A 24,047-nucleotide genomic window follows, 5' to 3' on the forward strand; every position below is an offset into this window, starting at 1 on the left:
GAGAAAAGTTAAAATAAAAAATATTTGAAAGCAAAGAAGTCTAGATCAAAAAATATATTATCTAGAGTATTTTTCTGGGTTCCTTATTAATGCTTTAGAGACCCACTAAGTTTGTTGGTGACTTAGCAGCATCTAGCGTGCAACAGAAAACAAGGATTTAGCTGAGGACATGGTGAGATGAAATTGTGCTACTGCATCAGGGCCCAAGCAGTTATTCTAAGATCTAGTTGGATTTAAAGGAATTGCCCTTGGACTAGCACATGACTAAAATGTAGCCTCTAAATTTAGTATGATATAAAGTGTTAGGAAATGATAGCAGAGGAAAGGTAATTTAAACACAACTAGTAGCAGAGAGAAGAAACCTTTGGAAAATAAAGTAAAATCCATGATATGATGTAATGAATTGTCACCACCATTATTAATCATGGCCATTCTTAACATGTGTTTCCCGTAGATAATAGAATAGTCATTACATGGATCACATACATTCCTAAAATAAAAATGTATTGTGGACTTCTAGCCCTCACATTTTTAATGTAAGAAGCATATTTACAATAGAGGTTGCCATTATGTAGTAGAACTTGGGAAGATTTTTTTTCATTTAATTGTTTTCCTACTTTTCAAATATTCTACTGCAAAAAGCATATATTATTTTTGGGATGAAAAAGCATCCTTCAATTTCTTAAGGAATTTTTAAAGAAAACAAATCACTTATTATTTCATGCCCCCGTAGAGCTAAATTCATTTTTACATATTCTTTCCAGCTGTTTTTCCTTTCACATATTGTTGTACATAGTTGTAATCAACATGAGCAGTTTCATATTTTAATTTTATTTCACATTTTAAAATATTTTCATAATATTATATGCTATTCATAGTTACCTTTTTCATAGCTGGGAAGTACACCATCATGGTAAAATATTACAATCTATAATTTACAATCTCTTCCTCTGGGAAGTTGATATTTATGTAACTGTTTCTCTCAACACACAACAGTGCAATGAACATTATTGCATTGAGCATGCTTTCTTTTAGTCTTGAAATTATTTCCCAAAGGAAACCCTGGAGTAAGATGGTAGGTTATAGATTATGAATGCATTTTTAATTATTTTACTGGCGTCAAAAATTTGTGCCAATTTACATTGTCACAAGAATATCAAAATATACAAGATTCACCCCAATTTTGTCAGAATTAGTTTTTTTCTTTTCTAATTAAATAGTGGTGAGTTCACATTTTCATATCATTTAATTTATATTTTGTATTTCTAATAAAATTTAATGGTTTTCAGGATTGTTTGCTACTACTAGTCTTTCTTGGCCAAATTATTTGTACATTTATATTTTAGATTATGATTCACTCAAATAAGCTCCCTGTACATTATAAATATCAAATTTGTTTCTATGTTGCAACTTTTTTCCCCCCAATCAAGTTCTTTTCTTTCATTGCCATTTAACCATTTCAGGTAGCAACATTTTCTATTTTCATGGTCAAAGCTGTCAGCTTGTTCCTTTATAATTTCTTGAGTTGCCCAAAACCTGGGAAGGTTATCATTCCTCCTCAAACTAAAACGCTTTCTGCTGAGTTTGCGATAATTTGATCTTATGAAGAAACATGAAGAAAGGTAGATTAATCAAACACATTCCTCAACTCTGGCTGAGGTGACCTGGGGATATCAGTTTTCATCGACAATCAGTGATCCTCGCTCTTGGCTACACAGTGGATTCCTCTAGAAGCTTTAAAAAAAACAAAACACTGATACCCAGCCCTCAAGTTTCTAATGTCAGTCTTGGGTGTATCCTGGGTATGAGGCTTTTTAAAAATTCCCCAGGTGATTCCAAGGTGTAGCTAAGGTTGAAAACCATTGTAATCATTTCATCAAAAAATATAAAAAGGAATCTAATCTGAAAGAGGAGATGGCCAAGAGAAAGAACTAGAAACTGCCTGTACTTATTTCATAAATATCTGGATCTGGTTGGCAAAATTTCATAATGGAAACAAATAAGTGTTCATCGGACATAGCCGAAGTTTCCAGACTGTTCTTCATCACTTCCTTTTTCTTCAACATTTAAGACAAGGTCCATGTGGTCCCTTTCAGTATCTGTGAAAAGTAGCTATTTTAATTCCTGGTTTTTCAAAATTCAGCTTAGATTTTACAAAGTGTAATGGGAAAAGTACTTGAAAACAAATCCTCAATACTGCTTATAGGAAATAGACGAGGGAGAAAACAAATGGTTGCCTTAGAGTTCACTGCGGGTCTTAATCCCATAGAAATCGTGAAAAGATAATTTAATATTATTATTAAACTCACTAGAAAGAAAACTGACTTCTCGAAGTACTTATGAAGTGAAAAGATAGCATTTTCCCTATTTTTGTGGCTTTAAAATAAGGAAATTCCCTAGCTCAGCATTTGTCTCAGCACATGCCAGAAAGGAAGTGATTTCTTATTCCTTTGCTCTGACCAAAAACCTCCCCCCACCAACCAAAAATAAAAATATAGGACTGAAAATTTGTTTAATTTACCCCTTGACAATCGACTTATAAAGTGGTGCAATAAAACTACAGATAAGATGCATAGGATATAATGCAATTGTTAACTGACTGGCAATGCATAGGATATAATACGATTGGTAACTGAATGTCTGTCTCTGCCCAGTCCTGTGCGGTAGACTGAAACTCTTATTTGGATGAGAGACAAAGGGTGGAGGGGTGCAGGATTAGGCTGGGAGGTAAGTGTCTTGTAATCATTTGGAACTTTCCTGGTTCAGTTTACAGTCTGTGAACGTTATACTTTCACTGTCTTTACTTTCATGCTTATTATAACAGATAAGACCTGCTGAAAAACAGTTTTCCATTAACATCATAGTGACAGGACTTTGTATTTTATGCTGTTTAATTGTTTGGACCTGCAGCATCATGTTATGGGTTGTATTGTGTTTGAAAGTAGGTAAATCATTAAATACAAGGATGGCAGAGTCTGCCTTCCCCATAACCTCTCCAGTGTTTGCCAGTTTTCTGAGGTATAAATGGGACCAGGTTAGAATTACCTCTCACTATAGCTATATGAGGGAAAGCAGTCATGTGCTTCTGTTTTGAAAGATGATATAAACTCTTGGGAACTCTGTTCTGGGAATCCAGATAATGTGCATTTTTCGATGTTTCCTTTGGAGAGTTAACATCTGGGCATCTCACAGAGCTCCTTAGTGGTGGCCGGTGACCTCGGGCTCTTTCAACAGCTCAGCCTGTATGTATGACCTTCCCACCTGCTATCTGTCCCCCTCCCCCTGCACACACACCCTTCTCACAGTTCAGGAGTTGGTGTATTTCCAGTGTTCCTTTGTGTGCAGACTGGCTTAGCCATGGCTGTGGTAACCTCACTCCTGTGAATCTGATCCTCTCTCAATGTTGTGAGGTCACTTCACCTGAGACCCACGATGTGCCGAGGGCAGCCAGCCAGGTGAAGGAAAATGTAATGCAAGAGAAGGAAATTCAACCGAGACAAGAGGCAAGAAAGGCAAATCTGAAAGTGGTGGAAGTGAGGCTCTGGGTCACACAATGTTTAATAGTGAGGACGTAAACCCAACAGCCTGGGTTTGAATTCTAGGTTTGTCACTTATTCTCTGTGTGTCCTTCAGCAAGTGAATTAGCCTCTCTGGACCTCACTTACATAATCTGTAAAACAGGTGGTAATAATAATGCATGCTTTATGAAGATTTTGTAACAATTAGAGTTCTTAACCCATAACTAAATTTCCCTGAAAATCTCTTGTTACTATTATTGTCAGCATCATCGTTACTGTTCCTATGAAGCAACGATGGAAACCATGAAGAAAAGTCTTCCCAACTAATAGCAGGTTGGGATCAGATGGGAGGAAGAAATCATGAGCAATTCCTGGAAGGCCATCAGCTAACCTTGGGCATGATGTGTGCGGGCTTTCGGGGCTGTGTTGTGAGGGTGGTCAGTCAAACTACAGGGGCCAGCTACCCTGGAGGTCATCACTGAATCAGAGCCAGTTGTCAGAGAGTTAATCAGTTCACTCTCATATACACCATGGCAAACTTCTCTGCAGAAAAGTTGAATGTGGACACAAGGTCAGACTGCAACCTTCAGGCAGCACGTGTGATGAGCTCTTATGCCTGCTCTTTCCTGACACACGTGCCACTATTTAACCCAAACCCGAACTCTTTCTACACTGGCTAATGCAATGTAAAAGGGCTTGGGAGCCTCAAAGAACTGGATTTGCAAAGCAGGCTCCATGACTTAACTAGCTCCTTTAACCAGCTGCGTGGACCTGGGCCTCAATTACCGTGTCTGAAAACCAGGCATAATATCATGACCTGCTTGGTAGAGTTACTCTACGTATGAAAACTAATACATGCAGAAGCTTCACCTAAGTGTCTGGCATAAATTTCAATGAGTGGCTACTATTACTAATCATTATTGTGAGGCCATGGTTATAGCTCTCCCCTTAGTAAGCTGGAAAGCAGGTAGGCAAGAGGAACCATGAAGAAGAGTCATGAAGACCCATCTACATATAACCCATCATCTCTTCCCCAAGCCACCACCTCCATTTCCCAGCACACAGTAAACTAAGTGCTCAGGGAAATACTAGTTTAATTAAAGGCTATAGCAACTGCATTCAAAAATATAAGCACTGTCTCAATGAATGGACTCCCAATGGCCTTTCAGGATTTTGTCCAACCAGGACAGCCCATGGAAGTCTCTTCCTTTTGTGACTTAGCAAATGAATACTGGGGCAAGGGGGTGGGGAGACAAAGGCAACACAAAACGGTATTAACCCTTTAGTTTATGTAAGCATTTAAAGAGGCTTAGTCCATATGAAAATATTTGGAGGCCAAATGATTCATCTGTCAGTGGTGTGTTTTTATTACTTTATTGACTTTTATATTATAAAAGCAATCTACATTCATTGTAGAAATTTTAGAAAATGCAGCCAAGCAAAAAGAATTAGTCATTCTTGATCCCACAATGTGTTGTGACATGTGCCAGTCATTAGTCTTCAATGTCATTTTTAACAACTTCCCACTATTCCGTTGCATAGACCTACCATTATTTATTTCATCCATCCCCTATTAAAGAAATATTAATTTGTGTTCAATATTTTTGTTCTTGAAAACAAAGCTGTAATCATATGAGTGTATTCCTTATTAATTTTATAAATCCTTACTAATTTGGTATTTGTTTAACCCTGCTCCCTTTTCCAAACTTTACTGTTTACCCAAAAGTAGGTTTGCTTGGTTTAGAAGGGAATTTTTTGCTTACCCAATCTGAAAATCTGCTCTCTTTTTTTTTTTTTTTTTTTTGGCATGGGCAGGCATCAGGAATCGAACCCGGGTCTCCGGCGTGAGCTACCGTGGCCTGCCCATCTTTGGTTTTATCTCAAGCAAGCCCTCTCCTGGGCCTCTAGTATCCAGTAATTGAAAATTACTCAGCCTTCTTGGATCTGGTTGCTTAGCTCACTTGTTCAGGGTCATCGGGCTAATGGGGCCAAGGTCATGGGATTCCATCTCCATTTATTCAGGCCAGTTAGTTAAGGGCCCAAAGACAGGTTCCCTAACTCCAAACAGCTGTCATTTCAACGCTGGCTGTTAGTTTCAAAAGAACTGGGCAAAAGAGCATGGGTGGATCAACACCATCCATCACCACTACTGGAAAGACAGTGTGCCAATCGTTTCATCTTCCCCGTGGAAAACAACTCAGAAAAGTATTTATTGTCTAATCACATAATATTTGGAGATTGTAGTAAATAGAAAAAGGATAATAGTGAGAAAAACAATTGGCTAGACTCAGACTTAATACGTATCTTGTTTTATAAGCTTAGTCCAAGAGGTCCCCACAATTCCCACGTGAGACAAAGTCAGTAACATGTTTAGAAATTACTAACATTGCTGTTACTTAACTGGCAGTTTTCTCTTGCAGCTGACACAGCTCTTGGTACTGATGATGTATATGATGAGAAAGGATGCCAGTGTGATGTATCAGTAGAAGATCTCACTCCACCCCTTAAAACTGTCATTCGAGCCATCAGGTTGGTGAAAACTTTTGACAAAATGATTCAGAGACCTACTACTGATTATTTGAATTACTGTGTTGCTAAGTTCTTTTTCCTGCCGGTAAATCTCCTGAAATAATTACTCTCCCTTTTCTTATTCATCCACATGCCTATTAAGTTCTGATTTTTTAATACAAAGCTCTACTGTGCTTGACACAAAGTATGTTATAAAAGGTGTGTGGGATTTGAAAAGGCAGGCCCTGCCAGAGAGCTTAGTTGAGAATTGGCTTGTCATATGAATTTGTTGCTTTAAGGGCATTTAGTTTAGAGATGCAATTGGGTTTTCTTTTTTCTTATTTTTATGACTTGATGTTCCAACCTGTGTTCTGTATTTTGTATCAAAAAAGTATTTTTAAAAAATCTTCTAGGTTATTTTAAAACCGGTTGAGTTCTGAAAATGAGCACTTTGGAGTGACTTGCTTCTATCTTACTGGACTGTCATTGTCAATGACTGATCTTGATATGCTTCCTCTACTGAGGGCAGAAACTGAGTCACCAAAGCAGCTGACATTTATATTCCCAGGACCGCCTCCCCACCGCAAAAAAAAATTCAGGATCTAGACTAAATAAACTGCAGCACGCTCACCCTGCCCAGTTTAATCCCTTCAGAAGAAATTGTATCTCTCAGTAAATGCTGAATGACTACTGCAAAAAATTGCCTCTGATCCTTTTAGCTCTTATGCTTTACTCTGTAACTGGGAGTCACTGGAAAAACAGAAATAAGTTACAGAGATTTTCATAGTAAAAATGCTTATAGGACAAAGAAAATCATAGTATGATGAAAATATGTATGCTTCAAAATTATCTGTAAAAGGGGAAATTTTAGGTTGTATATATGTTCTAGAATAAAAGTTTAAAAAACCGTACCACTAGACAACGCAGTGAACCCTAATGTAAACTATGAACTATAGTTAATAGTATAATTATAGCAATGTTGTTTCATCAGTTGTAACAAAAGTACCACACTAATGCAAAATATTAATAATAGGGAAAACTGGAAAGAAGAAGTATATGGAACCTCTGGTTTTCTGCATGACTTTTCAGTAAACCTGTAATTTCTCTCTCAGAGAGAGATGTATATACATACATATATATACATACATATCTGTAATGACAGCCTAAAATGAAGTAAAGTAAAGCCCACTTACTTGCTACTGGAATCCTCAAGCAAACACCCCTATTGGTAGGGAGACTAAACCTTCCTACTTTTCCTGGACCGCTTCCAATTAGGCCTTTTGTCTCGTCATAATTTTTAATAGCACTCCTTGCCTTTCTCTATTCCTTTTTAAACAATTAATTATATGATCTCTTCACCCCTGGGAAACCTAGAAACCTTGGGTAATATTTAAGTTTAGAAAACCCAAAGATATATAGTAAAACGAGGCCTGAAGCCTTCAGTTAAAGGGAGAGAAAGGAGCTAGAACTGCACTGTACTGCCACTGGCCGTATGAGGCTACTTAGATTTGAATTAATTAAAATTAAGTAAAATTTAAAATTCAGTTCATCAGTCACACTACCCACATGGTCAATAGCCACAGGTGCCTACTGGCTACTATACTGGACAGAAAAGATAGAGAATATTTCCATCATCAAAGAAAGTCTCTCGGACATTGCTGGTCTGGAGTCACTTTGAAGTTCTTTACATACAATGATTACATCCATCAAAGACCCTAGAGTGAAGTTGGGCAATCCAGCCCACAGATTAGTCTGACCTGCAACAAATTCTGTAAAGTTTTACGTAGTGGCAGCAGATTAGGTTTCCTAAAAGTCATGCTTATTCCAGTTGTATGTCATTTCCAGAGACTTTCTGAAGATTTCAGCTTTGTCCTCACAACCTACGAAAAGAATTTTAAGCTGCTAGAAATACAATAAAATCGGTTTATTCCACTAGCTAAGCACTTTAGCAGTAGTTTAAGATTACTTTGTTATACATTCCTCTTGAAATTTGACTGATATTTGTAAAGTCCTTTGCAGAATTCCTTTGCCTTTCAAAATCCTTTCTTGGTTCTTATTTTCAGATGGCGTTTATTCTTTACATGTCTGTCCTGTCTGTGGATTTCTGAAGCTTTCTGCTTGCTACTTTGTGACACTGAAGGGGATGTTTTTCTCCCCCGTAGCCTAATTCTGCTTAATGTTTCTTTTTAAGTCCCACTTAAAACTATCGGATACTATAGAACATGATAGCTACACTCAATAGTTTAATAAATTAATTTTTCAGTCTTTGACTATTGATAGTACTTAATTTCTAAAGATACAGGATTAAAAACCAACTAATAGAACTAGCACATCATAAAAGGAGTTTGCAGTTATAGTAAGTCCTTAAATTTTATACAAAAATGTTCTTTCCCTGAGGAGTTTAATTATATAAATAAATTCAACATCAGCTGATTGGACTATTTTTGCCAGAACATGCCCACCTCTTGCAGCTTAGTATTTTATATGTCTATTGCTGATTGCAGGTGTGAACCATCTATTATTCATCTCTGAAATAGCAACTTTATTTTGGCATTTTCCGTATTTTTTTTTTATTGTTTGATTATTTAACATGAATACTAGACTATGCCTTGGGCATTCCAGGAACTCTTACAATAATAGCTTTTCTTAAGAGCCAAATTAAAATTAAAATGTATACTGGAAAATATGTATTCCACTGCAAGGGTGACATATTATTACATTCACAAAGAGCAAAGAAGACATTTTTATTTTCAGTTATTAATATTTATTAGGCCACTCTCTGAACTTGCCTGAATTCTATTACCCAAATGCACTTTGAAATATTTTGTTTTAAGTGACTGATGTCACTTTTATAGTACACAGTTAACAATAACTGTTCTTGGACTATTTCTAAAATATGTCCTTTACTCAAAAGAAAAGTAAGTTTTGTATATTTCCTTGAGGATTACCACCAAGGTTTCTCAAAATATTATTTTGTGGGATTGCACAAAATTGCTGTTAATGTAGTTTCAAAACTCATCTCTGGGAGTAGAAACTGCACTTATTTTTAACAAAAGCTCTATATTTTATTAATGATTCAATCCGAATCATTTTTATCTCTTTTTATACACTCAGAAATTAGTTTGTAAATGGATAGATGAAATTAGCAGGACAGTAAATTGATTGGTAAACAAACAAATTGATAAATTCAAGAATATTCCACACATTTACTTTTCACTCTATCATGGTAATTAGCCAATTTTCCTATCATTGTTTAAAAAATATTTTCTCAGGCACAGCATCAAAATATCCAGATTAAAAATAGGTTCACCAATTACCTGGTTATATTCCTTCAAAATATCAAACATCTGGATATTTGGGAATATCTGAAAGAATTGTCTGGCTGCTTACCCTTCATCCTACCACTTGGTATTATGTAGATGCTAAATGAGTATGAATCTTGGGCAAATTTCATGCAAAAATTCGTATATGTTTATTTATTTGAAATACATAAATTTGGGTTGCATGGGTGGTTCAATTGTAGAATGTTTGCCTTCGAGCAGGAGACCCAGCTTTGATTCCTGAACCATGCACCTAAAAAAAGAAAGAAAGAAATGTTTGAAAACAGCCATATATTTATAAAAGGGTTTCAGGAAAATACTTTTAAAAATACAAAAGAAATTGTATAACTTGTTTTCCATACTGAAAGACTGATTTCTCAGATACACACATCAAGGCAACATGTAAGAACTATGTAAAAGATGAGTCTTTCAGGAAAGAGCTCCATCCATACAGAGTCCAGTGCAAAGCTTACATGCTTCTTACCAGTATCTTTTTCAGGGAATTACTATAACTAAAGATCAAGGTCACTCTTAATGAGATATTCAACCATTGTTCTTTCATCAGCTTGTTTTATACAACCATGTTTTCTGTCAGTCATCAAGACATGAATCAAAATACCATACAACCTATTCTTCTTGTGAAGATAGCCAAGATATTATCCGATGGAGATTACTCATTATCTGGAAGAGAAATAACTGAGAAAATGTTGATTTTATCATGCTTTTTTATTTCCCAAGCCAAACCAGTGTTCTATGAAAGCACATAAATAAATAAGGTGTGGGGATAAAAACCCAAAAATTCTTTCATTGAAGCTGCCACCCAACTTTACCCTGGCACCATTGACTAAATCTACCTTCCCCAGAGCAGCTCAGGAAAGGTAGGGACAAGAAACATGACCACCTTTGTGTGTCCTTTGGCAGGCCATGTCACCTCTTTGTATTTGTTTCCTCATTGGTGAAATGCAGATGGTTATAGTAAAGACCTCACAGGTATACTATAAAATGCTAGCTATTATTACCCTCAAGTTGTCCAGGCTCTCCTCTGCCTTCCCAAAATTCCCTCTACTGCCCATCCTCTGCTCAGGGTAGACCGTCTCCTCTTTGTGCTCCACTTGCTGCCGTGGTGAGTGATGTGAGAAGAATACCCCTTTCCCTCTTCTTAGGGTGGGCTCCCAACTTCCAAATGTTTACAACCTTGCCTGCCTGTACCTGCTTCTCCAGAAAGCACTTGATGTTACCTCTTCAAGTTACTTCCTCACCACCCAGGTAGGCAAATTACTCAGAATAGCATCACTATTACTAGAACAACAATATTTTCCCCCAACCATGAGGCAGAAGATCCCTTCCTTCCACCTTGGGATGAATTTGCTGCCTTCTCAGGCATCCTCCCATGAAATCAGAAGACAGTGAGAAGCAGAGTTACCTCTTCTCTCCCCTCTCACCCTCCCCAACCCCTTGCAGAGTTCTGATCACAGACTCTTTAAAGTTCTTCCCAGGGCATCAGCTCATGCACTCAAAAAAAAAAATTATTGAGCTTCTACTCTGCACTAGACAGAGGGATAAAAGATAACGAGAAAGATAAATCCCTGCTTAGAGTCTTGAGGGGCTACCAGAAAAGTAGAAAGTCAATTACAGTGCAGCGTAATGCATCACATCAATAATAGAAGTCTAGGATGGTTTGGGCAGACCCAAGATCAGTATTTACATAGGAAGCAGCATTCAGGAATGCTTCCTGGAAGAAGGGGTATCCAAGTAGAGATCTAGTAGATAAGTAGGTATTAAGGTTGAGGTGGGTTGGGAATATTTAGGCAGAGGCAACTGCAATTGCAAAGAACCAGAAGTGAAGGTAGAACTGGAAAGTATGTCTATTGGTACAGGGAGAGGATGAAGGAAGTAGAGATTAGGCTGGAGAGAGAAACGAGAACCTGTAGTAATACTTCAGTAAAATACAGAAGTAAATTTATCAGATTAGTGCTTTAGATTCTAAAATCTAGATGATTCTGAAATTAGATGATTCTAATTGCAATAATAATTGTTATAATTACAGAATCTGCTGGGGGGCTGCATTCAGTGCTCTTCGGGCATAAAAACTGATAGGGCTTGAATATTTACTGGTTAGAGAGATAGAGTCACAGAGCAAGAGGAATCAGGGATAATACATCTAGATGCCTGATCACACAGGAGCCAGCTTGAGGCAGTTGTTGGAAATGTTGAGTTTGAGGGGTCACAGTGGAGCCCAGCAGGCAGGGGAATTCCCTGCTCTGATGTCTAGGAGAAGCATCTGGAATAGACACAAACTTTTGGTAGTCATCAACACAGATAAAATTGGTTTACAGAAGTCTACCCAGGTTGGGGGGGGGGGTGGTAGTAAAAAGAGAAGATTGCCAACATTGGGAGCAGCCAGGCAGAAGGAAAACCAGGAGAATCTAATATAAGAAGGTCCTTTAGATAGGAGAACAAGGAGATCATCAGTGACTTTGGAAGAAGTCCAGTAAAGGGAAAAGGATTTGAAGCCAGATTGTAAACAGAACACTTTTTGCGTTATCAGAATCTTTCACTCTAATGTGAACATAGATGAGGTGTCAAGAATTTCTTTATAACTATCAAAGCCTCAACTCTTCTAAAATAGCTCAGTTCTGACCAGGGAAGCAAAGAGCTATTGATGACATTTCATAGTTCTTGAGATGGATATGCAAATCAGACCTTACTGTAACCCTAGGCTGGGACATAAGGTTTTACAGTTTTCTTTGCCTTGTGTTCTTATTCTAAAAAGTAAGAATGGGACCATTCTTTTGACATTCCCTAAAATGCAGTTTCAGCTCTGAATCTTTCATAAGTTTCACTTCATGCTTCAGACAAGAACCCTACACAACTAGAGAAGAAGAGGTACGTGTTTGCCGTTGTGGGCTTTGTTAAATCTACAAGCTGTTTAATCGTCACCAGTTCTTAAATTTGCTGATGGCATCTCTGCTATTTTGGCAGAGGTGATGAGTCTTTGTTTATAAATCACTGAAGAAATTCTTGACAGCCAAGTCTATGACATGTTAAAGTAAAGGACGCTGCTCGAAGAACATTTTGTGGATCATTTCTCACATATTTTACAAATCAGCTAATATATTCCCTGCAATAATCTTTTTTGCTTTTTTTTTGTTTTGTTTTGAGGACAATTACTTGTGGTCACATTTTACTCTGAGGCTGCATTAAACAAGTGATTTCACTGAAGACGCACTTACTTTGCAGCAACTGATTTTTAACGTTTTTTTTATTATACTTTAAACTGAATCTCCTATTCATTGACCTGATTTAAAATATTCAAGAGCAATCGACATTTATTGGCACTTTATATAGTTATTCATTTCAAAATCTTTAATTTATGAAGGATTTTATACTCCCAGGAAAACAAAATCCCCAAATTTAAAGTTACCATATCAGTGCTCACAAAATCCTGGGAAGAAAGTTAACCATTTACAGACTTGCTTTTATCCAGAAGTTCTTGTTAGGGTTTTACAACTCTTATCACCTTAAAAGAAACTCCACAAAATCTTTGTGAACCTACTAGATCCTGAATGTGAAGACAAAAACCAGCATTAGAAGAGCAGCCCTATTCCTAGTGAATGAAACAGTGAGGCCACAGAACTTGTCTCAATGTCCTAAGTTAGCCTTGGTGAGCATCTGGTTGGCCCTACAGTAAGAACATCTCCAGACAGACTGTGCACAGGTGGAGCTGATTAACTACCCCATCAAGACTTGAAGGCAAGAAAATGAGACTAATCAGTGCTTCCAGGAACTCCCAGGTTTCCTTAGTCCTTGGCTGGTAGCCCAATCTGAGGTGAAAGAAGGGTGGAGGACTCTCGGATGTATAATTCCATAACTTACCTTGCAAGGCTTGCAGGGTCTACATAAAGTAGACACAAAGGCAAATCTGTATTATTGAATCAGATTTATGTGTTTCAGAGAAATAACCTTCATAAAACTTCCAAACAAGTAACATTAACACTTTTAATAGTGAACCAATTAATAGTGACCAATCTTTAAAGGCAGGTGAGGGCTGCCTGGGAGGAGACTCAGAGACCAAAAGGCTCTTGGTCACCTCAAAGATGAGCCTTAGGACCCTTGCTTCTAAGCCATATAGATGCTATATTTCTTCAGAGAGTCAGAAACCGGGGAATAGAATTTTCCAAACTGGGGATCAGGGAAAGAAATGCATGTCAGTAGTGTAAATCAACCCAACTAACCAACCCAAGGTAAGGACAGAAGTCAGGGGAAAAAACGTATCTGAGAACATAAGGGGACCATTTCAGCAGCCTTGAGAAACTTAATAATATTCCCAGAGACAGGGGTTCAGAGTGAATAAGGGACTGTCATCTCCGGAAATCACTTCCTATCACCTCTACCAGTTCAGGTTAAACACCTCCCTTCTGCATTCCTATATCAACATGTGCTTCCCACTATCTTATACTTAAAGTGGATTATAACTGGCCACCTACTTGTCTGGAAATACTTCAGCAACAGGATTTATTTCTTCATTATTGTATCTCTGGCATCTAGCACAGAGGCTGGCACATAGTGGGCACTCAATAAATGCCTGATGGGTGAGTGAATGAATGAATGGATGGATTCTTGAGTCCTACTCATCAGGCATGTCTCTGGCATCACTTGGGGAAGTAGCCACGTTTAGCTAATCTAGAGAGTTCCCGGTACTGGGTACATGAGGCTCCTGAATGCTGTCAGAGCTCTTAGTCCCAGCAACTGTTGACATCCACCATGAGTGTAGAGAGAAAAACATTGGAGACCTTGTAATCGCTGTCATCATGTAGTTAGGCTTTTCATCTCTGCCAGTTCCCTTCCGACAGAGTCAGTTCTCCACAAAGCCTAGCACAGTGCCCAGCACAAAGCAGAGGAAAGAATAAATGAGTCAATCAACCTGCCACCCTCTTTCCCTTCCATAGTAGTCCTTTGAAAAAATAATGGAACTCCTTAAGTACTACTTACATGAAATTTTAGACCTCACTCAGAGAAGGGGAGGCATGAAACATTTGGGTTTGACTAGAAGCCTAACACCAGGCACTAACAGTCTGCCTTATGGGCATAACATGTGTGAGTCGGAAGATCAATGCAAACCCCACCACTGTTTCCTCAGGTGGAAACAAGGGAAGATGGAGATTTTTCTCCACCACCACCCTTCTCACCAGCACTGCACTCCCCCCTCTGTTTCAATGGTTCTTAATGTTGACTGCACATCAGAATCACCTGAAGAATTTCAGGACATTTCTGAACCACACCCTGAACCCATTAAATCAGGATTTCTAGAGGTGGGAGCCAGGATTCAATATTTTTTAAAGCTGCCCCACTGATTGCAATGAGCAGCCAAGCTTGAGAAGCACGGCTGTCTCTACAGTCAATCAAACTGTCTCTTCAGTTCACAGTCTGCTGAGCCCTTTCCACCCGGCGCACCGTTTGGCTGCTGGCCGGATCCATCCATCTGTTTGGTGGCAGCAGCAGGCACCGCGGCTTCTGTTTTCTAATCATTCTTATCTCAGCATGCTCATATGCAATGTTTTTACCCTGATTTAGAGGACTGGAACAAGACTTTTGCAAGATTTTATAACTCATGGCAGCACCACAACCGCACCTACATTTCTTTATAAGTGCATATGTGTTTGTGTGTATATATATAGATATATTCCACCCGAAGTTTAACTTTGCGTTAGTTATTTCTTCATGCTCAGAAAATTGGACGTGCACACTTCCTTCAGTTTCCAGACAAGGCTCCAATTTAGGTTTGTGGTCTCTTCCACCCTCTAGTGGTATTACTAGAGCATATCAGTATTATGCAATTGGTTTACTTCCCTTAGACTTTGCTTCTTAGTTACCAAGCACATCAGAGATTAGTTTTAAGGGTCTTTTGCTCTTTACTGCTGCATTCACATTTCAGTGGTACAATTTACCCTCATAAAAATAAGAAACCAATGAGAGTGTAACTTGCTACTCCGCCTTTTGTTGGTCCTTCAAAGGGCTTTCCAACCATGCCAGTAAGAACAGGCCATTCACTTAGCAAAGTTTCATTGAAGACCTACTATGTGCCAGGCACCTGTGAGTGAAAAGAGCCATAACATGCCCGAGTAACTTTTCTTGTTGTCGTGTTGTGTAAAACTGTTCAGATCTTAATGTTAAGAAAATGGTAGAACATTACATTTAAGAGCCCAGCACTGCAACCAGGCTGGTTCAAATCCCAATTCCACACTTACGGATCTTTAACCTCATGCAAGTTGCTTATCCTCTGTGTGCCTCAGTTTCCTCATCTGCAAAATGAGATGACAACTGCACCCTTCTCATTGGGTTATATTGTAAAGTGCTGCCTAGTATTATCATCTTAATCATTAAATGTATTTTAACAGTTTCTAATTTAATTCTAGAATGATTTGCTCAAACATCCTTTCTACCAGGCAGTATGTTAGATCATATTCATCTTCTTTTATAAACAGGTTAGAGGTCACCAAGACCTTCTGCCTCCTCTTCCCCAGAGCAGTTCATGGACTTTCTGGGCTCAGAGCAGTGCCTCATCCTTCTTCTAATCTAGACCAGGGGTCAAGAAATTATTAGCCGGGGGCCAAAATCCAACCTAATGCCTGTTTTTCTAAATGAAAGTTTATTGGCACACATGTGTGCTTATTTGTTTATTTATGTATTGTGTATGGCTTCTTTCATGCTGCAGCATAAAGCTCAGTGGCTTTAACAGAGACCATATGACCTAAAACAAAATATTTACTATCTGCTCCTTTCCAGAAAAATTTGCTATCCCTTGTTTAGACTTTGGGTTACACTGGATCTATGCCCAGCTGTGCTTAGACAGTTGAGACACATAAATTTCAGGCTAACCTATGTGAGAACCAAGAGTGAAATCAGCTTCCACTCTTCCACCTGCCAACCTAGGAACCTGCTAAGCCTCAGTTCTCTCCTTCTCTCCCTCTTGTAGTTAAAAACCTTCGTATCTGAAATGCAGTGGTGTTGGCAGGAGAAAAAAATGAAGGACCTTTCAAAATCAGAGTCTGACAGCTACTTTCAGCCTTTTCCTTAATTTTCAGTACCCTCACACCTGTCTTGAAATATAAAATTGTTTTATTTAGTTTCCTCCCTAAAATAACCAGGAGATACTCTCTCCTATTCCAGAAAGCTAATTTTGTAGCTTTTAGCTAATTTTGTAGCTTTTTACTTAGGATACTACCTGGTAAACATGCATTTAAAGTAAAACTGACAATGAAACTACATGTATATCCTACTATATACTACTACTACTATATACAGTGAGACTAATGTGTAAATCCTACCACTGGGGAAAAGTAGGCAGAGGTCCCCAAAAATTGCAATAATAATAATAAAAAAAAACATTCTAATTACTGAGAGTGGGAAAGCCATATAAGACTTGGACTGATTCCTTGAAAGGACCCTTTGAGAGAATGAAGGTGGCCTGGCCAGGTTGGGGGGAGGAGTGCATTAAAAGCATGGATCCTTTGGGAAGATTAGAGTATGTCAGAGTGTACAGGGAGCAGGTGTTGGTGAGATAATAGGACATTCTAGACATTCTCTTGTCAGTCCATGAGGTTCCCTGCATATGATTCACTCTGTGATGCTTAAAGGAGCTTAAAGGAGTGGTAAGAAATGGGCCTTGACATCCACAATAACTTGCTTCTTACTAGCTGTGTAACCCTTGTCGAGTTTACTCAACCTTCTGAGCTTTCACTTGACCCAAATCAAATGTAGAAACTTCTTAGGGTGTAAACAACCTAATGCAGGTAAAGTGCTTTGCATAACACCAGCCGTCCAGCAAGGACAGCACTACTGGAGGCTACTCAAGAGTAAGTTGAGGACAGTAGGTTCTGTGTCTAGCTAATGTTCATGTCCCCAGCATCCAGTTCTGCGTTTAGCAGGTAGATACTGGGTGCCCAGGTCAGGATTACTGTGTGGTAGAGACGGAAGACAGTTTGACATCCCAGTGATGAGCAGAGAAATAAGGAAATGCTGCAAGGGACAACAGTGGCAGGGCTAAATACTTAGCTTAGTCTCTCAAGTTTCCATTTTCTGCCTTTTGATTTTGACCATAAAAATCATGTCCAGGGAGTGCAAGGATAGTTCAGTGGTAGAATTCTCGCCTGCCATGCAGGAGACCCGGGTTCGATTCCCGGCCCATGCACTTCCCAAACAAACGAAGTAACCAACAAAAACAAACAAGCAAGCAGAAGATTCAACAAATGGTGCTGCAATAACGGGATACTCACATGGAAAAAGAATAAACTGTGATCCCGCCATACAGCATACAAAAAATAAAAAAAACATGTCCATTCTCTGGAGAAGTGAGAGCAGCAGAGAGAGACTGGGATAGGGATAGAGAGGCTGTGGGAATTTAATGATATAGACATCTCGAGTCATTGATGCCCATGAGCAGGGATTTGTGACTTTCAGTCACAAAGGTCATCATGTGATGGTCACAAGTCAGGATCCCAGAGAGCATCCCTCACACCCAGCCTTCCTCAGAGCCAGCCTGCACGTATGGTTTTAGAGACACTTCTAGCAGTCCCCTGGGAACAGAAAACTAAGGTTTTATTATTTCAGGCTTAAACCACATATATTCTTCCACGTTTCCCTGGTGGCCATAAGGTACTTCATGAAAGTCATTCAGCCAGCTTAATCATCATCACAATGAGCTCTCTCTTTGCCCTCCTCTCCACAGTTTCCTTTTGTGCTCTCTCCCTCTCCTTGTCTCTCTCTATTTGGTACTTAGTAGGCTCCAATAACATTTATTCCTTCCACTTTCAATGTTTTTACCTTGCTTCTTACATCCTCATTCTGATGCCTTATTGTTTGTGATTTAGTCGCTTTGTGAGATTCCAGTTATATATATTCTCAGGATTTTCTGAAGCAGTTTGACTTAAATGACTCTTTTCTGAACCAGGCAGGACCCTGAATGAATAAACATTTATTTTACATTAAAAGGTTATTTTTTATTTGTGGGGAAGAGCCAAAGGCTTATACTCTCCCTGAAATGTGTCTAGAGATTTTGAATCTATTCTAAGGCATTCGTTTAGTAAGAGTCTGCTTTATCACAAAAACACAGGCAACCTTGAATAAGTATAGAGTAACCAATCCTATTCATTTCTTCAACTTGCATTTATTGAACCACTAATAGTTCCTGGAGATTGTGTGCGATGCTAGGGTAAAAAACATGATCCCTAACATCAGGAAATCCCAGTGGGTAAGAGACACTGCCACACATATGGTTATATGACAGCAGTTGAGAACACAGAGAAATTCCTTCTACCTCCATGGAGGTGGTCAGTGATGGTTTCCTAGAGAAGTCGATGCTTGAATGAATCTGGAACAGATAACATTTTAGGTAGAGTGCAAAGGGAGACTCCTGAGGAATGAGCATGCTGGTACCAAGTAAATCTTCAGGGCTAGAGTGTGGGCTGCGTGCAGAGGAATGAATGGAGATGCACATTTGGAAGGAGAAGGGTAGGAGCTGTCCATCCATTACTCTTTACCCTCTCCACTTACCAACCCCAGTCTCCCCTGGTCAAGCTTCTGAACAAACAAACCTTTCTCATTCATTCAACTCTATGCAAGGTGTTGGGATATCAAGAGCAGAAGACACAGACCCTGAATTCACAGACCTCACAGAGGCAGCAGAGGAGACTGATAGATAAGTAAATTATAATATGTGGGCGGGCCACGGTGGTTCAGTGGCAGAGTTCTCACCTGCCATGCCGGAGACCCGGGTTTGTTTCCCAGTGCCTGCCCATGCAAAAAAAAAAAAAAATTTAATAATAATATTATGGTCTGTTTGGTATTAAAATATAGATACTAGAAAGTGATTAACTGTGTTGGAGGAATCATGGAAATTTCCATAAAAAAGTTGACTTTAGAGATGAGTCTTAAAGATTTCCTAGTATTTCAGGAAGAAGAAACAGCATATGCATCAATTGGCATCTTTGTGGACCTGCAGATATTTCATTGTTGCCAAAGCCTCAAGTTCCAAGGAGGGAGTGCTGGGTTTGAGACAAGAGAGGTACACCAAAGCCAGCCCAGAAACAGCTTTCTAGAATGTGCTAAGGAGTTTAGCAATTACCCAGTAGGCCAGGGAAAGCCAATGAAGGATTTTAGGGAGGAGGTAATATGATCCTATTTCATTTTGAAAGGTTTAGTCTTCCCAAGGCTATAGCAGTGCAAATGGAAAGGAGCTCTGAGATTTGTTAAAACATGCTTGGTTTGCCCATAGTAAAATGACTGGTCACCATCCTTAATATAAATTGATTTCAAAATGCTTACGCTATTTCTTCCACATTTACAAAGCATATTACCTGATTTAGAATTTTCACACCTCACCTCACACCTCTTTAATGTTTTTGTTTTCAACCCTCAACAAAGCCCATTCGGTAAATGTATTTGATCTTCATCTTAGAAAAGTTAATCTTTAGGAAATAAGATGATTTCATACACTCAGTAGTGCACTGGTAAATAACCTTTTTAACCGGCTCTCCAGGAGGGAAATGCCTTCATTTGTAGCAGCGTCGATTTCCACGGTGTAAATACTCCTACCATAGCTAATTCCAAGCTATCAACATGATGTCACAGAGTAAGAAGTTGGGAAGAGATGTGCAATAGCATTTCATTATACACTATTGTAAACACACAGATAAAATAGGTATGAGGAACATAAAAGCAGAGAGAGTAACAGTAACATAATTAGGAGATAAATTTTGAGTGTGTATTGCCTTTCTTTTTTTATTTATTTATTTTTGGGAGGTATGGGCAGGCACCGAGAATTGAACCTGGGTCTCCAGCATGGCAGGCGAGAATTCTGCCACTGAGCCATGGCGCATCAACCGGTATTACCTTTTAGTATAATTTATTTGGTTGTATATTAATATAACTTAATTTTTAGTAATGACTGTGCTTTATAACCAGCAAAATTCCAAAAAATATAACAGTTGGCCCTCAGGAGTCAGTATAAGCTGACATCAGCCTATCACTGCATATACTCCTCTTTTCCAAATAATCTAAATGATATTTATTAATCCAGTTTTCACTGCTTAATCATAGTACATGAAAGTGGGAAAATCTGTAAGTGAAGCACTGGTAGGAAAGCAGTGGTATGATATGTTAAAAACAGATGGTAATTTAAAAAAATAGATGGTAAGCTTATAAAGAATTTTAAAATCAACTTTGCTTACCTAGCATATGACCATTCTGAAAAAATGTAAAAGATGATCAGTTTCCTATTTAAAATTGATCAAACTCATAAGTGATGGACTTTCTTTCATTCAACTAGCTCATTAATGGTTAATTATGTAGATAAAAATAAAATTACTTAAGGAATATCTGCAAAAAAATATTACGACTGAGGGAAGACTAGAGTGCAATATTGTCCATTGAATACTTCAAACTGTACCTTCTGTTAGAATATTTATGAAAGGAAAAGAGAATTCTCTAACAAGGAAGAAGGACAGGCCTTTATTAGGACAATAAAGATAATCCAATTTAAGGGTATGTGGGTCTACCCTGCTCAGATGTGGCAGGCTCCACAAATGCCTGAGCTACAGCCAGGGAGACCACAGTCACTTACACCCGTCATGTAGGGTGGCTTCTGCCACCACGGGTGAGAAAATCCTGCCAAAGATGCTAGTCAGCCTTCTCAACACCACCGGAAACCAGGAGGTAGTGAGGGATGAGAACCAGATAGATTTGAGTGAGATCCTGGCTTTGCTTCAAACCTGTTGCTTGCCTTGGGACAAGTCATGTCTCTGAACCTCAGTTTCCCTAAATTTAAAAGGGTAATAATAATATCTCATCAAGGGCTGTTAGGAAGAATTAGAGATAAGGTAAATAAAATACTTCACACAACAAGTGCAGACTGCTGTTATTGACAATACAAGCAATCACAACCACAACAAAAATCTAGGGCTGCATAAAAGTCAACTTCCTTTTTTCTTGCCCACCCAGGTCCCTAGAAATCACCCCTAGCTACTTTAACAATAAGCAAGGGAGGGTTCTGGGCTGTAGATTAACTTTTTCTTGGTTGTATTCTTAATATTACCCAGATTAGAGGATCTTTTCTTTATCTCTTTTTCTTTCCTCTTTTATTAAGCAACTATTTCTTGTGCACATACTGTATGTGAGGAACTGTGCTAGTCTCTGGATATGTGGATACACAATGATGAATAATAATAGTAATATTAGCAGCCATAATAGAAGTAGTGGTAAAATAATAGTTAATGTTTGTTAAGCGCAGACTGTTGAATGAAACAGGCCTATCCCCTGCCTTCACATAACTTACAGTCAGATGAGAGAAGACTGATGTTCACAAAATAATCACTAAGGGCCAGAAATTTCACAGAAAATGTAGTTTCACTATTATTCTCAGTTTTTCAAAATGGGAGACTTAGCTCCAACCAAGCCTAAATGCTGGTAAACAAAGGCAGATAGTAAGAGGTCAAACGGCAACATAGTTTTCCATTAGTTTTTGCTGAATAACTTTGCTTAAATGTCTTTGCAGACAAAGAAAGGGGAAAAAACTATCCTGATTCAAGAAGAAATTGGTGAAAAGAAAGTGGTAGAGAATGGAAGTAAAAAATTATGGATAAAAGTCATTCAGGGGGCAGGCCATGGTGGCTCAGCAAGGCAGAATTCTCACCTGCCAGGCCAAAGACCTGGGTACGATTCCCAGTGCCTGCCCATGCAGGGGAGAAAAAAACAAGGAAAAGTCATTCAGGAATGATTAGTATACAAGTATTTGAAGTGAATAATACAATTAGGAGCTGGCGTTTGGGGCTTTTTAACCAATGAAATAATTTGGATTCCTCATAATCAGCTATCACTGAGGTGGGTAATGGGTAATTTCTTTTTAAACGCTACAGGTTTTCCTGATCTTCCCAATTCCACAAAGGGACAATAAATCTTGGTACCTAGAGCCTCAGTGATTGATTCGCAGCCTGGGTCCATGAGTTTAGCATTAGTGGTATATGAGCCATTTAATCACTGAAAAACAACAGGTTTAGCATTACCTGCAATACAGACTAATTAAAATGTTATGCTTCTTTGCTTTCATCAGGAATTATATCAAGTTTCTGCAATAAATGGTTATCTCGGCAGATTGACTATAGATGACATCATGGAATTTCTTGGTGAAATGCTGTTTTAAAACATGAGATCCATGTTTGGGGAGGTATTGTAATAAAAAAAAAAAAGATCTCTGATTCTGAGAAGCTTGGACACCCAAGCTTAGTCAAGTATGTTACATGTAAAACAAAAGGAACTTGCTAACTTGTACTTCTAACTTGTACTTCTGGGGATCGCAAGGAAAAGGCAAAATTGCATTTTGACTTCAATTGTAATTCCTTTAGAAAGGTACAGCGTTTAGTGGGGTTTTGTCTGTTTTTCTCTCAAGGTGTGTCTCACATGAGATGTTCTTAAATTGTCCACTCTAATCTCAGGTTTTTATGTTGCATTTCTGTAAGAGCATAAAACAATTGAATGTATGCCTCCCCCCGCTCGCCCTCCCCACACACACACTTTTGCCTATTTCCACTAATACACTATTTTGGTGACTTCTAAAAGCTAAAGTTATAAGACTAATGTGTAATGTGTTGCTCTACAGAATTATGAAATTTCATGTTGCAAAACGAAAGTTTAAAGAAACATTACGCCCATATGATGTAAAAGATGTCATTGAACAATATTCAGCTGGTCACCTGGACATGTTGTGTAGAATCAAAAGTCTTCAAACACGGTAAGCAATAAAAATGTTATTCTTTGTAAATAGGCATAGAAAACATCTGGGAGGAGCTCTCTTGTAGAGAAAAATTCTGAATTACATATTTCTAATTCATTCTTAATGGACAACCAGACTTTTGGTTTTAACATAGAATTTCTTTATGGATGTAAATCAGGCCTTGAAAGCCTCTGGTTTCCTCATCAGTAAAAATGTAATGTTAGTGCTTGCCTTACAGGGTTGTCATGAAGATTCGGTGAGTAAATATACCTAACTCATAAAACATGATATACCAGGCACTGATTGCTCAATAATGTTAATGGTTGTTAATGTCATTTGAGTTGTTGCTTTGCTGCTGTTATTTTTGTTATTATCTAAATTCTAACCATTCTTTAAGAATAAGCTAGTCTTTCTCTTTCATTTAAGTTTTATGGACTATTCCACCCACAAAGATATACCTTTTCCTTCTCTGACTTCCTGCAGTATTTAGAGTCTACTACAGAACATAAAACCACTCACTATCTTGCTAGTCGAGGTCCAAGAAGTAGTCATTGGATCTTGTACCGTTTCTTGGTTTCAAAATGTGTTCTTCCTGACTAGGAAAGGGGCCTTCTCTTCATTCATGTCCTATATAGTGTTAGATATACACTTCCAATGAGTATCTGGAGTGATTATGTTAACCGCAACAATATGTGTCATCTCAAAGCCAAGATATTTATCAAGTCAGTTTTTAAGAGTCTTGCTTCAAATTTACATGTTTGGTAGTGCATTATCTCATTTAACTTATATGATCAGTGTATTCAAACACAATAACTACATGGACTCTTGAATAGGGAGTGAGATCTTATTGGTTTGTACAGGTTAGTGTGATGCCCTTGATACATCCCAGAGTAATTTGGGAAGAGAATAAAAAAGTATTTGCAAAGTCCCCTTGAG

At 38.3% G+C, this 24,047-nt stretch overlaps 1 protein-coding gene across 4 annotated transcripts in view; it reads left to right on the forward strand.

Annotated features, from left to right (window-relative positions):
- KCNQ5 (potassium voltage-gated channel subfamily Q member 5) overlaps window positions 1-24,047 on the forward strand; it is a 552,577-nt gene that overhangs the window by 521,812 nt on the left and 6,718 nt on the right. For all 4 annotated transcript variants that reach the window (XM_077162233.1, XM_077162230.1, XM_077162231.1 and 1 more), the window contains 2 exons: window positions 5,939-6,047; window positions 22,998-23,129. In XM_077162233.1, coding sequence (XP_077018348.1) covers window positions 5,939-6,047; window positions 22,998-23,129 — 241 coding nt within the window. The remainder of the gene's footprint in view (window positions 1-5,938; window positions 6,048-22,997; window positions 23,130-24,047) is intronic.

This window comes from Tamandua tetradactyla, chromosome 5 (genome assembly GCF_023851605.1).
Source record: "Tamandua tetradactyla isolate mTamTet1 chromosome 5, mTamTet1.pri, whole genome shotgun sequence".
NCBI lineage: Eukaryota > Metazoa > Chordata > Mammalia > Pilosa > Myrmecophagidae > Tamandua > Tamandua tetradactyla.